Source organism: Hyperolius riggenbachi, chromosome 5 (genome assembly GCF_040937935.1).
Source record: "Hyperolius riggenbachi isolate aHypRig1 chromosome 5, aHypRig1.pri, whole genome shotgun sequence".
NCBI lineage: Eukaryota > Metazoa > Chordata > Amphibia > Anura > Hyperoliidae > Hyperolius > Hyperolius riggenbachi.
Genome location: NC_090650.1, coordinates 246,281,545 through 246,296,896, shown reverse-complemented (window position 1 = coordinate 246,296,896; position 15,352 = coordinate 246,281,545). Strand labels below are relative to the sequence as shown.

Below are 15,352 nucleotides of genomic sequence, written 5' to 3'. Positions count from 1 at the left end.
GTAAAGAGATAATTCTTTATTTTCCTGAGCATTGTAATCCTTTCATAACACTGACCTCGCTACTTCAATAGACTATGGCCTCGATTCATAAAGCATTCCCGCATTCGGAAATGCAAAAAAACGCTCACTTTACCGACCACACACCAAAATATGCATTCATAAAGGCTTTTTCCGCATGAAAAGCCGACATTTGCGAGCAGAGTGATCAATCACCGCCTTGCGCGGTGATTATCACAGCAACAGTAACAAATGTCAATTCATAAAGATTAGAGGTAGCGGTATGCGGACGGGTATTACCGCTACCTCTGATGTGGCGAGAAGCGTGCGGAATCCGTTGCAGTGAATGGGACAGACCTCCCAAGCAGCTGCAGAGAGAACACCGCACGGAGGGATTCCGCCTGCTTCCCCTGTTTCCGCACGTCTCCCGACAGCCTAACGCCTGCCTACAGCGGAGTATCTCCGCACGTATATCACAAGTAGCTAAATTTTTATGAATTACCACCCTGAAGGCGGAAATACCGACAGCGGTGTTTCCCCGCTCGACTTTCCCCGCTCGCAGGCAGTTTTATGAATCGAGGCCTATCTGATCATATGTAAAATGACAAGTGGATTGAATGCTCCAGCTAATTAAACTCTACCGTATCAAATAGTCATTTCTATAAATGTCAGACTAGTGATAGACTATGTCAGACTATATAGTCTAGTGGTGAAGCTATTGTAATGAATATGGCAAACTAGAACATAGACTAGTCTTTATGGACTAAGCAAAGTCCTGGTATTTAGAATTATGAAAGCACTATCAATAGACATCCTACTATGATGTCTATACAAATATACCTTCAATGATTTCATATTTATGGGAAACAAAACTGCTTCTGCTTTTTGAATACATTTACAACTGACTACAATATAAAATGTTCAAGAAGGAACAAGAGAAGGCATTTTTCTCAAGATAGTCGTAGCAATTGTTTTTATGATAATGATCAGCCACTTTATGGAGTGCTCTCTGTGTCTCTGGCAACTTCTCTGTGCCTCCTACTGCTCTGTGCAGACCCCCAAACTGCTACTTAATGCTGAATACAGCATGTACAACAATATCATACACATATTTACAGGTCATGGTATAGCTAAAGAGAAAATAAGGTGACAGCTGCAGCCAGCATTGTTTTCCTTACTGTCTAGTTTTATTATTAATATTATTTACTTCAGGTTTACTTACATGTATTTTTGTCCTTGTCTATTACAACGGCGAAGACATATATTCTGACCCTTTAAAGTGTTTGCTTGTTCCTAGTTTGTACTGACTGGATCCTTAATTTAACAGTAATTTGTCTTCTGCTACAATACATTTAGTGTATGGCACTTGCAGTACTTTCAGTAGTATTGCTGGAAAATGAACCTGCATATGATATTCTGAAGCTGGGCTGCAATATTAATCATGTGATAGGTCATACACCTCTTAAAATGTCTGAGTACAATGAAGAATGGCAGCATTAGGCTAACCTGTTGGAATATAGCTCTTCTGTGGTTCCCTTTTTGTACTTTCACTTGACCATGCAGGTAGAATGCAAATGTGACATTTCTCAGTATAGAACAAGAGGGCGGCTGAGAATCTGCTGCAGGCAACACTAGCTGCATGCAGAACAGAATGCGTGTGACTGTGCAGAGTCAAGCCACCTATATCCATCTTACACTGAAATTCCACTTTAACAGATCCCATAAGCATCAACATTGCTTAATAGCAGCCAGCATTCCACTGGATAGTAAATGAGTCCTGTTCAGTAAACCATAATTCTATAGCTGGCCTGGTTACAGCTGGGTGCATGTATTACCACTTCTGTCTTTCTACCAAACAGAATGAACAACAGAGTACCCTCTATATGAGGGGACTGTTAATAAAACGTAACTTTTAATAATGATTTATAAAATTCACTAACTAACTGCTTTCATAAATACATACTCTGTCAATAACTGAGCTAGGGGTACATTATAAGTACAACAATGTGATCGCAATCACACCCCTTCAGCTCAGCGATATCACAAATTATATTACACAATAACCCCATCATAAATAAACCCAACATGTTTCACTTCTAAAATGAAGCTTTTTCAAGGGAAAACATCTTGGCCTCAATTCACTAAGCTTTATCAAACACTTTATCAAACGTTTGATAATTTACCTCATGGGAAAAATCCAATTTTGAATTCACTAAAGTGTTATATATTTATCGTATGTTTTCTTGCTAAAATGTTCAATAAATATATAACACCTTAGTGAATTCAAAATTAGATTTTACCCATGAGGTAAATTATCAAACGTTTGATAAAGTGTTTGATAAAGCTTAGTGAATTGAGGCCAATGTGCTATAAGTGCAATAGTGCTAGGGTGTAAAATACAAGGTAATAATAAAATAACAAAGAGCTAGTGAGCCAGACTGCTATCATGAGCGGACACGCTCACTAGCTCTTTGTTATTTTATTATTACCTTGTATTTTACACCCTAGCACTATTGCACGTATAGCACATTATGTTTTCCCTTTAAAAAGCTTCATTTTAGAAGTGAAACATGTTGGGTTTATTTATGATGGGGTTATTGTGTAATATACTTTGTGATATCGCTGAGCTGAAGGGGTGTGATTGCGATCACATTGTTGTACTTATAATGTACCCCTAGCTCAGTTATTTACATAGTATGTATTTATAAAAAGCAGTTAGTGAATTTTATAAATCATTATTAAAAGTTAAGTTTTATTAACAGTCCCCTCATATCGAGGGTACTCTGTTGTTCATTTAGGATTTCAGGTGCTATGAAGGTTTCTACCAAGCCATTATTTACTAGGACTCAGACAGATGCAGACTGGCTTTCTATGAAATCTGTACTCATTGTGGACCCACCACTGGCAGGAAACCAGATGTAGAGATACCCAGAATGCACTATTCCAGGTACAATAATTGTAGCAATCTGCTGAATGGGGACACAATTTGTAACCCATTATTTGGCAGTGTGAAGACTGACTGAGCAAACACATGGTTCTTTCATTTTCGATTGATTTTAAATCTTTAGGAATGTAAGGCCCCCATCAATACTTTGTTACCAGACCCCATGATTTCTAGTTACACCACTGAATGCAAATGAGAACAATTCATCCAACTTATTTTTTCATGGCCCCAATGGCTGAACTTGCCTGTATTGAGAGGGTGTAGATGTAACATTAACAGTATTAGATGTGACATTAAAGGTAATAATTAACTTCATATGAAAGTCCCAGGTCTTTTATCTTAACATTTCACTATCAGACTGCTACAGATGTAGGCACTTTTATGACATTTCACTATCAGACTGCTATAGATGCAGGCACTTTTATGACATGTCTTATAATGCTTCTGACATGTTAGCAGTTCTCTAACTGACGTCCAATGGCAAAGCCTTTATCATGTTGGAGTTGTGCTTCCTTTAAAGAGACTCTGTAACATTCAAAACATCCCCTGGGGGGTACTCACCTCGGGTGGGGGAAGCCTCCGGATCCTAATGAGGCTTCCCACGCCGTCCTCTGTCCCACGGGGGTCTCTCCGCAGCCCTCCGAACAGCCGGCGACTGTGCCGACTGTCATTTCAATATTTACCTTTGCTGGCTCCAGCGGGGGCGCTGTGGCGGCTTTCCGTTCCGAACTACACGGAAATACCCGATCTCATTCGGGTCCGCTCTACTGCGCAGGCGCAGGAAACTTGCGCCTGCGCAGTAGAGCAGACCCGACGGCGATCGGGTATTTCCGTGTAGTTCGGAGCCGACAGCCGTCAGAGCGCCTGCGCAGGAGCCAGGAAGGTAAATAATGACGTCACCGCTGCCCGGACTCCACGGAGGGCTGCAGCGAGACCCCTGACGGATGGAGGACGGCGTGGGAAGCCTCATTAGGATCCGGAGGCTTCCCCCACCCGAGGTGAGTACCCCCCAGGGGATATTTTTATGTTACAGTTCCTCTTTAAGCTCCTACACTTCCTACTATTTCCTTTCCTACCAAGCCTCACTCCTTGCCTTATTGATAATAGTATTGCATACATTAAAGGACAACTGAAGTGAGAAGAATATGGAGGCTGCCATATTTATTCCCTATTAAACAATACCAGTTGTGTGGTAGCCCTGTTGATCTATTTGGATGCAGAAGTGTCTGAATAACACCAGAAACAAGGATGCAGCTAATCTTGTCAGATCTGACAACAATGTCAGAAACACCTGATATGATACATGCTTGTTCAGGGGCTATGGCTTAAAGTATTAGAGGGTCAGCAGTATAGCCAGGCAACTGGAATTGCTTAAAAGGTAATAAATATTGCAGCCTCCCTATCCCCTTGTTACAGTTGTCCTTTAAGTGCATAAACTGCTACAACTGAAAATAATCACACTTCGTAGAATCCCTGGACAATAAAAAGTGTCGATTTGATTTCAGTGGGACAAAATGTATTGACAGCTGCTGCCTCATACATATTCGGTCCTGGGTAGGGTAAACTAGAAATGGCTGGGAACAATAAAATATACCCCCTCTAAGTATTCTCTTCAATAAAGGGCACCCCCCCCCCAAAAAAAAAAAACAAGAAAAAACAAGAACAAAACAAAAACATGAAAACACTTTACACTATGCTTGCAAGGATTGATATTTAATTGTGAATGTGAACCATTACTGTTATCTATTTGGCATTAGAAGACATTGCTAGCTGACTATCATTAGCATTCGGCAGAGATGAAATGGTTAGAGGGTCACCCTATTGAAAGTGGGACCCGCTAGCTGCTATAAGCACACACAACAGGAGGAACCTGCATACCAGCATGTGCAAAGTGTTGTTGCTCTATTAAGACTACTTTAACACTTTGCAGATGATTGCAGAATAAGGCAGCACATGTAGCACTATGCCAAAGGCATTAATCAAGCAAATGTTTGACAGTAGGGTGCTTTCAATTTAGTTATTCTTATAGCATTCACTTTTATTTCCTAAATGTGGGAAGAGCGGTGCACAAATGACTTCTGTCATTGCATATTTCATTGCTTAGGTAGATATGGACCAATAAAACAGAGTGGAAAAAACAGCACTGCAGAAAATTCCATTTGCATGAATGCTACATCAAACTAAAGTGTTAAACCACAACATCCTTTGATAGCTCCAGTCTCATCATCTACGAGACTTTAATAATATAACATTTTGCAGCTTTGATCATTACAAGAAAATAGATGTGCATGTTTCTAATTCTTACTTCACAGGGCTTCTGGTAGCATCTGGATCCTGGGCTGTGACTGATCCTACAGGAGTATTAATTTTAGCGTCTTCCATTACTTGGAGTACGTAGGCAGATTCACTGAATACCGGGGGTTCATCCACATCCTCCAAAAAAATTTTAACAGTAGTCACATCCCTAAAGGGGCCCATTAAGTGAAATCGGGGGTCTTCGTAAGCATTGACAGCTTCTACTTTTAAGATGTACATTCTTGTTTTTTCAAAGTCCAGTGCCTAGAATAAAATATTGAATGCATTACAAAATGGAAAAAAAAAGAAACATACTGTATTTAAGCAAGTAAATTAAAGTGAACCTAAAGAGAAAATAAATGTATGAGATGATTAATTGTATATTACTAAGGCCACGGTGCGTTCCCTGTAACAGCACCAAGAAACCGTCACCGCATGTTACTCCTGAAGCATACAGTACAGTTCAATGAAAAGTATGCTTCACTGTAGCCCTAACGGGAGTGTTTTGCAGTAACACACTGAATGCAATGTGTCACCATGCTGCATCCCGTTATACCTCAATGCTTTCACCACACTGTGAACATCGCATGGATGGTGCATTGCAGTACGGTAAGCCGCATCATGAAGTGGCCATTACACCACACCACACCACTGTGAACAGGACCTTAAGGTAAACACATAACTGAATTTCATCATTTTATGTCTCAGTTTAACTTACCTACGACTTCTTCTACAACCTGTAGTCCTCCTGGTCCCATGACATCATTCCGCACTGCTCCCTTCAGCCGCTGTACCCCTCAGAAATCTGCCCAACTTATCCAGTCACAGCTCATTATAGTTGCAATTTTTAAGAACTGCACAAGTGCAGAACGCCTGGGGACGTACATGCAGCTTTCAGAGAAGCACAGCTGATACAAGGATCAGAGCAGAATGGCGGTGAGGGACCAGAAGGACTACAGGGAGCTAGAGGAAGTTGTAGGTAAGTTAGACTGGGGACCTTTTTTCCCTTTACATTTCATTTAAAACTTTCTGAACAGTAACCCACAAATCTGCCTTTCTGATTAAAAAAAACAACACAAATAGTCATGAACCCTTGTGCTTTAGAAGCCTTCTCTCAATGTTTCTCAGTTGTTTTGGCTTCTATTTACTTGTCAGAAAAATTCCACAATCTCATTTACATAGATAACAATTCAATTTTTTAACTCTTCCTGTATTGAAAAACAGAAAAAGCACTTGAGACAAATTCTTAGTAGGCCTAGTACTATACAGTATGTATATGTGTTTATCTCATCATGTAACATCACTTCAGGCACACTCTAAAATAACATAATTACTTTATCATTTGCAATCTTCAGGCACAACTAAACTTTTTTTTTAACCTTTCGGAGAAATTGTATTAAAATGTCTGCCTAGCTGGGCCAGAATTTGAAAATGTTGACTTCTGCAGTTCTGGTTTATTGGATTTGTCTCAGTATATCAAATATTTGGCTCATTTAATAAAGTAATGCAAAGATCAATAATCATATACAAAAGCCTGCAGCACATAGCAACATACCAGATTTCAATGTGCAGTAAATAAATGAGTGAAAGCATGAAATACGATTAGTTTCTATAGGTTACTGACCTTGAAGGCTATAGTCTTTACACAATCTTGCTAAACAATGCCATTTTTATAGAAGAAAAAGCAGAAACCTGCATCAGCATACATAAAGCTATAAACCGTCATAGTGCATAATGCACTAATGATACACACTGTGCAGTTACCGGATGACCTTTCACGTTCGGAGATGCTGAAACAGTTTTGGGTTACTGTAATTTTCATAGTGCCATAGTGATCCTTTTTGAACTATTACTGAATAAGCCTAACTGGCTGCTGCAGCTGTAAGAACAATTGGAAAACGGTGTTGGTATAGCAGATTACCAACAAATTTAAAAAGACAAAAGCAGAGAAAACTTAGGCAAAGCAAAGCAAACACCAGAGGCAACCAATTAGAATTCTTTAAACTGAAGGACCAAATATGTATTGGGAAGACTTTATTTTAGATTAATTATCAAAACCCATTCTAATTACCAAAGAGAAGTATATCAAAAGGGAACTATTTGTATTTAAAGTTAAATGGCGATTTATCTATACATTAGAAGATACATTATTAAAGTTGAAGTGAGCACTGTGCCCCCAGTTAATGACTGCATATCATGTCAGAGACTCACACCACCCACACAACCACCACCCCCTCCTGTACCTTCACACACCCCATAGTATGACCAACCGACTACACAGAGCAATTGCACATTTTATAGCCTCCCCTTTCTAAGCCAGGAGGTCAGATAACATGCAAATTCACTCTGTCTGATTAGCAGGATGAGAATATTATATACAGTATATATTATACACACACACGCTTATGCATGTGTTTTACACTCACTCACTCACTCACTCACTCACTCACTCACTCACTCACTCACTCAAGTATGTAAGAGTATGGGGATACTTAGTAAGAGGAGCAGGATCATGGTGGGGTTTGTACCACCCTCCTCCCCTTCACAGGGTGCCTCCTAATGTTAAGAACCATGTGGGCTGGTATTACTCAATCGACAGAATCGTACTGGTCCCGGCTCAGCTTTCCTGGCCAATACTTGTCCTCATGGGGGTAAGAGGTGAATAAGGCTTGGAGGAGGTATTAATTAACAACCCCCCCCCCCAGTTTACAAAATAAAATAAAAAACAAAGCTTAAACTTAATTGATAATAGCCTGCATCCTTACATAAACTAGACGTACACCGTACACTTACACAGGGCAGGTGAAAATGTTTCTCTTATTTGACCTCATTTTTGACAATCCACATTACTCCCTTCATCTAAAAGCACTGACTGAATCAACAGAAAAGACTGCTAGAGAGTTACTTTTAGCCAGACATTTAGTTTTCACGTTTTCACTATAGTAGGCAAGATATGTTTTGCAAAGCACTATTTTAAAATTGATATGTTTGCCTTAACTCTTTTTCATGTAATGGTCTTGTATGTGGATGCTTTTATGTCTTGTATTAACTGTAAGGTTTTACTAAAAGGCAAGGGAAGTAACTAAGCCAAAGCTGCACTGGAACAAATGGATGAAAGTATGGGTAACGTTACCATGTGATGTGTCAGCCTTACCATTATACAGGAATTATCACTTCTTTACATTTCCACAACTTGTAGGATGCACAGAATAAATAGATGTACAAGTAGTTCAAGGAGTCATCCAACCAAGTCAGCAAGTATGTTGTATTACTCAAGCCAGAGGATTGTACTAAAAAGTGGGGTGGTCGGAATTCTGTCTGGTAATTCTGAGCGGAATTTCTTTTTCAATTTAACCTTTTGTGGAAGTGGGGGAGGGGGGAGTGGCACATTAATACCTCTCTACCATTTTCACTTGGAAGAGGGTGGGCAACTGGGAGTTCTACCACAACTCCTCCCCCCGGGGTCCACCCCTATCTATGGTATGGATAAGGGCTTTGAGGAGGGAGAGGCTGTGTCGCCCCTTTCTTCCTGAGCTTCCTCACATCATGGACCATGTAAGCGTTAAGGCTCAGTGTACGGAGCCCCACGCGGTCTAGGCTCTACATTCTGACTCTACCAGCCTGCATGGGTGACAAGGGGTTAAAGAAGCTTGGGAGGGAGGGACTCACACTGTCTGTTTTCTTGAAATGTATACAATGTGTATACAGAACTCAGAGCTCTGTAAATATTAAAGCGTACCACAGCAAAATATCATTTTACCATGTTTAAAACTATTTTCTTTTACATTTTTAAAAAATTGATTTTCTTTAAAACTATAAGGTATCCTTGAAATAATATTTTCACTTGTACCATCTATTCCCACTAACTAACTTTGGTGATAATAGCATGTAGTGTACTGGTTAAAGGACTACTGTAGGGGGAAAAAGAGATTAACTTACTCAGGGCTTCTAATGGTCCCCCACAGACCTCCTGTGCCCGCGCAGCCACTCCCTGATGCTTTGGTCCCTGCCTCCAGTTCACTTATGGAATTTCCGACTTTAAAGGGAACATGAACCGAGTCAAATTATTTAAAATAAACACACCATATACCTGTAAATGAATATTACATACTTACGTAGCCATCAGTTTCTCTCAGAAGCTCACCATTTTCTTCTCACAATGATCCCTTCCAGTTCTGCCAAAAATTTGAAATATATCAGTTGCTGTCAGTTATATATATCAGCTGCTGTCAGTTATAGCTGAGAGGACAACTGATGTGCCAGGTAAGGTCCATGTTTCCCTATGGCTCAGGTGGGCAATATTACTGTTTAACAGTGTGCTGACCAGGAAGCTGTTATGGGGTAATGGTCATTTTCAAAATGGAGGTGTGAGGAGACGCGGAGAAGCCGCCGCGTGTGCCAAGAGCTAGGCGGCTGACTCTGCGTCCTACGCGGCGGTTTGCACGCGTCTGGCTGTGTGGTGGAACGCGGAAAAGCCGCCGCATGTCCTGACAGCAAAGCGGCTGTTTGCATGCAGCAGCATGTGCTTGGTGTGGCTGGGTCTGTTAGTGCACCTAGACAGATGGAGAGCTATGCACGCGCGGGCCTGAATGCAGGACCTTTATACCAGCAGGGGAAGTGTCAGCTGATCAGGAAGGTCAGCTGACTCCTGTAGGACTCATGATTGGCTGAATGGTTTGGGCGGGGCAGCAGAGTCCAGCAACTATATATTCTGCTGCTTAGTCAGTTGCTGGTGGCCTGTCGTTGCAATCACTTCGTGGTAGCACGCAGACCCTTAGTCAGATCCGAAAGTGTGCCGGGACCAGCTGGAGCTGTAATCCTACACTTAGCTAGATTCTGTTGATAGTCTAAAGTACTAGTTTGATTGTGATTATCTGTTATGACTTTCTGCCTGTCTGACTACACTGCCTCTGTCTTCTGATCCTGTACTTTGTTTGTCTGTGAGTTGCCGACTTGGCCTTCCCGACCCTGAGAACTATCTCTATCGCTAGGAGATAGTTCATGCCTGTATGTGCTGGGCACCTGCTTCACAGGGCCAGCTCTGTATGTGCTGGGCACCTGCTCCATAGGGCCAGCTCTGTATCTGCTAGGCACCTGCTTCACAGGGCCAGCTCTGTATGTGCTGGGCACCTGCTCCATAGGGCCAGCTCTGTATCTGCTGGGCACCTGCTCACAGGGCCAACTCTGTATTTGCTGGGCACCTGCTCCCCAGGGCCAGCACTGTATGTGCTGGGCACCTGCTCCACAGGGCCAGTTCTGTATCTGCTGGGCACCTGCTCCCCAGGACCAGCTCTGTATTTGCTGGGCACCTGCTCCCCAGGGCCAGCGCTGTATTTGCTTAGCACCTGCTCCTCAGGGCCAGCACTGTATGTGCTGGGCACCTGCTCCACAGGGCCAGCTCTGTATTTACTGGGCACCTGCTCCATAGGGCCAGCTCTGTATTTGCTGGGCACCTGCTCCCCAGGGCCAGCGCTGTATTTGCTGGGCACCTGCTCCCCAGGGCCAGCGCTGTATTTGCTGGGCACCTGCTCCACAGGGCCAGCTCTGTATTTACTGCCCCAGGGCCCATCCTGTATTCATTGGGAACCTGCTCCTCAGGTTCCCCAAGCTTGTTACTATTCTTCTGTATTCTGATCTTGTACCTTGTCATTCTGATACCCTGTTGCCGAACCTCGGCTCGCTCTTAGACTCTGCATCTGACTCCTGATTCTGTACCCCGATATTTCTCATACCCTGTTGCCGAACCCTGCTTGTTTATTAGTCTCCGCCTCTGCGTTCTGAATCTGTACTGTATTTGTCCGTGTGTTACGACCTGGCTTGCCTGACTTCGAGAACTGACCTTACTGTTAGAGGCAGTTCCCAGATCTGTTAGTGACACTCTCTCCTAGGTGTCACTTACGTTCTGTCCTTCCTACGCTCCGCCTGACTCCTCCTCCGGGAGAGTCCAGGCCTTCGGAAGGAATCTGTATTGCTGCAGTACTTCATACATGTACGGCACTTGTTTCTGAGGCTTAGTCCTCAAGGTATTACTGTTGCACCAAGCACTTACACTACTCAGGTGTTCAGAGGTTAGCGTTATATCGGATTGTCGGTGATACTGCAGATCATCGATAATCGGGTATATTCTGCATTCTCGGTGATACTGCAGTTCCCCCGGTAATCAGACCCTCTCTCTGCTACACCAATCGTGACAGGAGGACGGAGAATTCTATTGATCATAGTGGACCAGCAGGACGCAGGAGAGGAGAAAGAGATGGAAGAGTGGACAACACAGGAGGTAAGTATGATGTGCGTATCTTTGTTTTTACTTTTTTCAGTTCAGGTTTTCTTTAAAGTTGGAAAACCACTGCATCTGCTCCTCCTGACATCACCACGAGGGTACTGCGCTGATGCAGACCATACTGGGCCTAAGCAATGCACTCCTGGTGACGTCAGCAGCAGCGAGGGCACAGCCGCAGTGGTTTTCTGACTTCCAAGTCGGAAATTCCAGAAGTGAACTGAAGGCAGGGACCGGAGCATCGGTGAGTGGCTGTGCGGGCACAGGATGTCTGTGGAGCCCCAGGTAACTTCAACTCTTTTCCCCCTACCCCCCCACAGTGCTCCTTTAAGGGCTCTGCCTTTAACATGGGAAACCAGGGTTTGAATCCTGGCTAGGCTCAGTACCTATTCAGTATGAAGTCCTTCGGCAAGACATCCTAACACTGCAGGGTTGCCACTTGAGCGCGCCCTTATTGGCTGCAGCTCTTGAGCGCTTTGAGTCCAACAGGAGAAAAGCACTACACAAATGTTAGAATTATTAAGTAAGGAGGCTTTGCTATTACCGGTAATCACTAAAGTCTGTGGAATTGACTTCTACGTAAACAGTGGAATTCTGCATTGGGGACTCCGTTGCGAAACTGGAAATTTGGAATGCAGAGGAATTCAATTGCTCATCCCTCCCAAATCATGTATAATACATGTTTGATGTTCTTTATAAATGCCATAAGGTTCTTTTAGACACACTTTTCTTTGCTATTTGAAATTTGTGTTTCAGTTGACAGATAAAACCTGTTTGGCTGCTCTGAGAAATTGATCTCTTTTTCCGTGCACAAACTGTCATTGTAAGTCAGCCCCTGTCTGTGATAAGCAGACCTTCTTCTTATGCTCAAAAGCACTTGTTATTTCCTCCAGGCTAGTTCTATGCAGCCTCATCTAATCATCTCACTGGGTTGTCATAATGGGGCAGGATTGGGCTGTCATGCCCCCCTAATATATATTAGATTAAGCTTCTTTTTACATCAACCATGTTAAACTATATATATTATTATTATTATTATTATTTATTGTATTTATAAAGCGCCAACATATTACACAGCGCTGATGTATGTGTATGAATCGGCACCATGATTAGTTAAGTACAATCAATTTTGAGCTTTTATGTGCGTAGTAAAAAATGATTAAAAAATATTTTAATGGCTTATTCAAAAGTTTCATATTGCAAACTTTCAGAAGCATTGTCTCTTTTTTTATCATATTCATAGAACAGACTAAATAGAGCTATCCACAGGAAATCTCTCAAATCTCATAAGCCAGCAAATACTTTGGGCCCTCCAGTTCTTTTACAATCTACCTGGTTGACTATATTTTTAATCCAAGTCTACAGGGAAAACTTGCGATGCAACTTATTTACAGCACACGAGGAAAAAAAGCTGATGAAAGGAATTATTTTCTGTTATGTTTAGATTCAGCTGGAAACTCAATGGTGTAACGATAAGTTTCATGGAAATATAAGCTCTCAAAGTACAGTAGTATTTTGGTTAAAGCTGACCAATCTTGACAAGCTTTTCCGCTCTGGTTAGTTCTAGTGCATGATACTCCAAGGAAACATACACTGCAACATGCCTCAACTGTCTCCTTTAGACAGTGGACTTTGAACTCTACTCCTACTCTAAAAAAAGCATATAACACTCATGAACAGGTTAGCAAGATGCATTACTCTGCAAACAGATGTGTATAACATATATGCATGACGCACACCTTTCACTAGGGAGAAATATAAGCTTTCAGTCTATTACAAGGGAGCAAGAAATGACTAGCGATAGGGGTGGTTCACACACTGGGTGCTTTTTCAGCGCTTTGCTGATTGCCGGTGAACAGCAAAGTGCTGCTACTAATGTATCCCTATGAATACATTCACACTGTGGCATTTGCGATTTCGATCAATCACAAACGCGTTTTTGGAGCGACTGTGATTCTTGTTCTATTGACAGGAATCACAAGTGCAAATCACGCTGAATCACAAGATTTTGCCCGCAAATCGCGATTGCGGAACTGAACGCAACCCTGAAGTGCTTTGGGTCCGCTAGGAGAAAAAGGTTATGTAAATGTTATATGTCTTGTCTTGACCATTTTTTTTCTTGGACGTGGGAGGGCTATTCTATTTTTCTTTCTATTTTTAAAGAAAAATTCTGCTATATTTTCCAACATATCAAAATATTGTCCACCCAACTTCTCAAAGCCAGTTCAAGTGTGTGGGTAAATCAGCTATTACAGGGATGACATGGATGCTAGAGCTATAGTATGCTAGCTACTTCTTTGTAGCTGTCACACTCAGTAGCAGAGATGAATCGCTACTGTATCCATCTTTGCAGGCAGGGACAGTTTAGGTGAAATTGGGCCCTGGGCAAAAGTAAATGTGGGACACCTCCCATTTTCATACTGTAAACTTATGACCTTTACAACCCCTGGCTTGTGGAGCACCTAAGGAGCTTGGCACCCTAGGCAATTGCACAGTTTGACTCTTTCAGAGCAGCGGCCCTGTTTTTAGGTACCAGTCGCTGCTCAGTGACGTTCCAAGCAACTACTCCACTGTCAATTCAACACTGGGTTTCTTCTATGTATGAATGCTGTCCCAATAGATTATATTCTCTGAATCGCTTGCACATTTCTGACCAACAGAGTGGGAAGCACATTTCAGGTAGATTTGATCAAAATAATAAAATCTTCCTGTAATTAATAAGGACTGACAGCTAGTTTTTAGCTAGTTTTAGAAAGAAGGTCATTGATATGTCCCATATGCTCCAGGATGAAAGTTCTGAACAACACATATCGCAGCCACACAGAAGCCCAACTGCCGCTGAGCGTGACAAATTTTCCAGATAGACTAATCCTTAAGGAAATGGTCTTGATGGTAATAAGAATTAGATTAATTGTTTAATTAGCTGTTAGTTATATCATGCACACCTGCTTAATTGGTGCACTGGAGGACTTAAATTTAAGGCATATTGGATTGTCATGTAATCAAGGTAATCAAAACCAGACTGGTTACAGAGCACTTTAAAATAATATGGCTTTGCAGGGAAATTACCTGTGATAAAATATCTTATAAACTCCCACAGTAGTAAATTTGTAGACTGTTATTCTATAAAAAAAGGAGCACATCTTAATATGGTATAAAATTATTTCTGGAGAAGCTGTGACTAAAGGCAGGAAGCATATATCTATTGCCTTTGCTTTAAAGCACTGCACCCCCAGCGCAATAAAAACGAGCAGAGCCTAAGACATTAATTCCTAATGTACGCCATGCAATGTACTTAACATGATTTAAACATGTTCCCAAACTGCCAGCGTTGTGCTTTCCTCTGCGGATTTCTCTACAGGGTTAGTGGTCCCATAGAGGACTGCGATAATCATATTCTAAAAACAGTTATATGTAATTAAATGTATTGTGTTTTTAACACTAGGCTACCTGTTGTTTTGTATTTGTTTAATGCAAATGAGCTTGTGCTGATAGCATTAGTTTAAAACACCTGCTCTCTCTTTATAGATACCAGCAGGAGCGCAAAGTCATTTTTTTTTCTAAGAACTATATAGCTAGGTGTGACACTGCAGGAAATGTTCTATGCTCTACTCTAAAGCTACAGTGCCTACTGTATATTATAGGTACTGCAAGTCATAAAATGACTCCTGCTTTCTAAACAGTTGTAAACAAGGAAGTAAAGTGTGTACTGTGGGGCCTTGCAAGGCAAATCCGCCCAGGGATAGTGGCTCTGGCTGCTTTATAAATATTGTATATGCATGTTAAATAACATAGCATTAGCCACAGTTTCCAGGACAGCTAATCTATCTGCACTTGTA

At 41.8% G+C, this 15,352-nt stretch overlaps 1 protein-coding gene across 1 annotated transcript in view; it reads right to left on the bottom strand.

Annotated features, from left to right (window-relative positions):
- Positions 1 to 15,352, bottom strand: part of LOC137518635 (cadherin-6-like) — a 510,593-nt gene that overhangs the window by 53,704 nt on the left and 441,537 nt on the right. Inside the window, exon 8 of the mRNA XM_068236737.1 lies at positions 5,247 to 5,500. Within this exon, the coding sequence (XP_068092838.1) occupies positions 5,247 to 5,500 (254 nt within the window). The remainder of the gene's footprint in view (positions 1 to 5,246; positions 5,501 to 15,352) is intronic.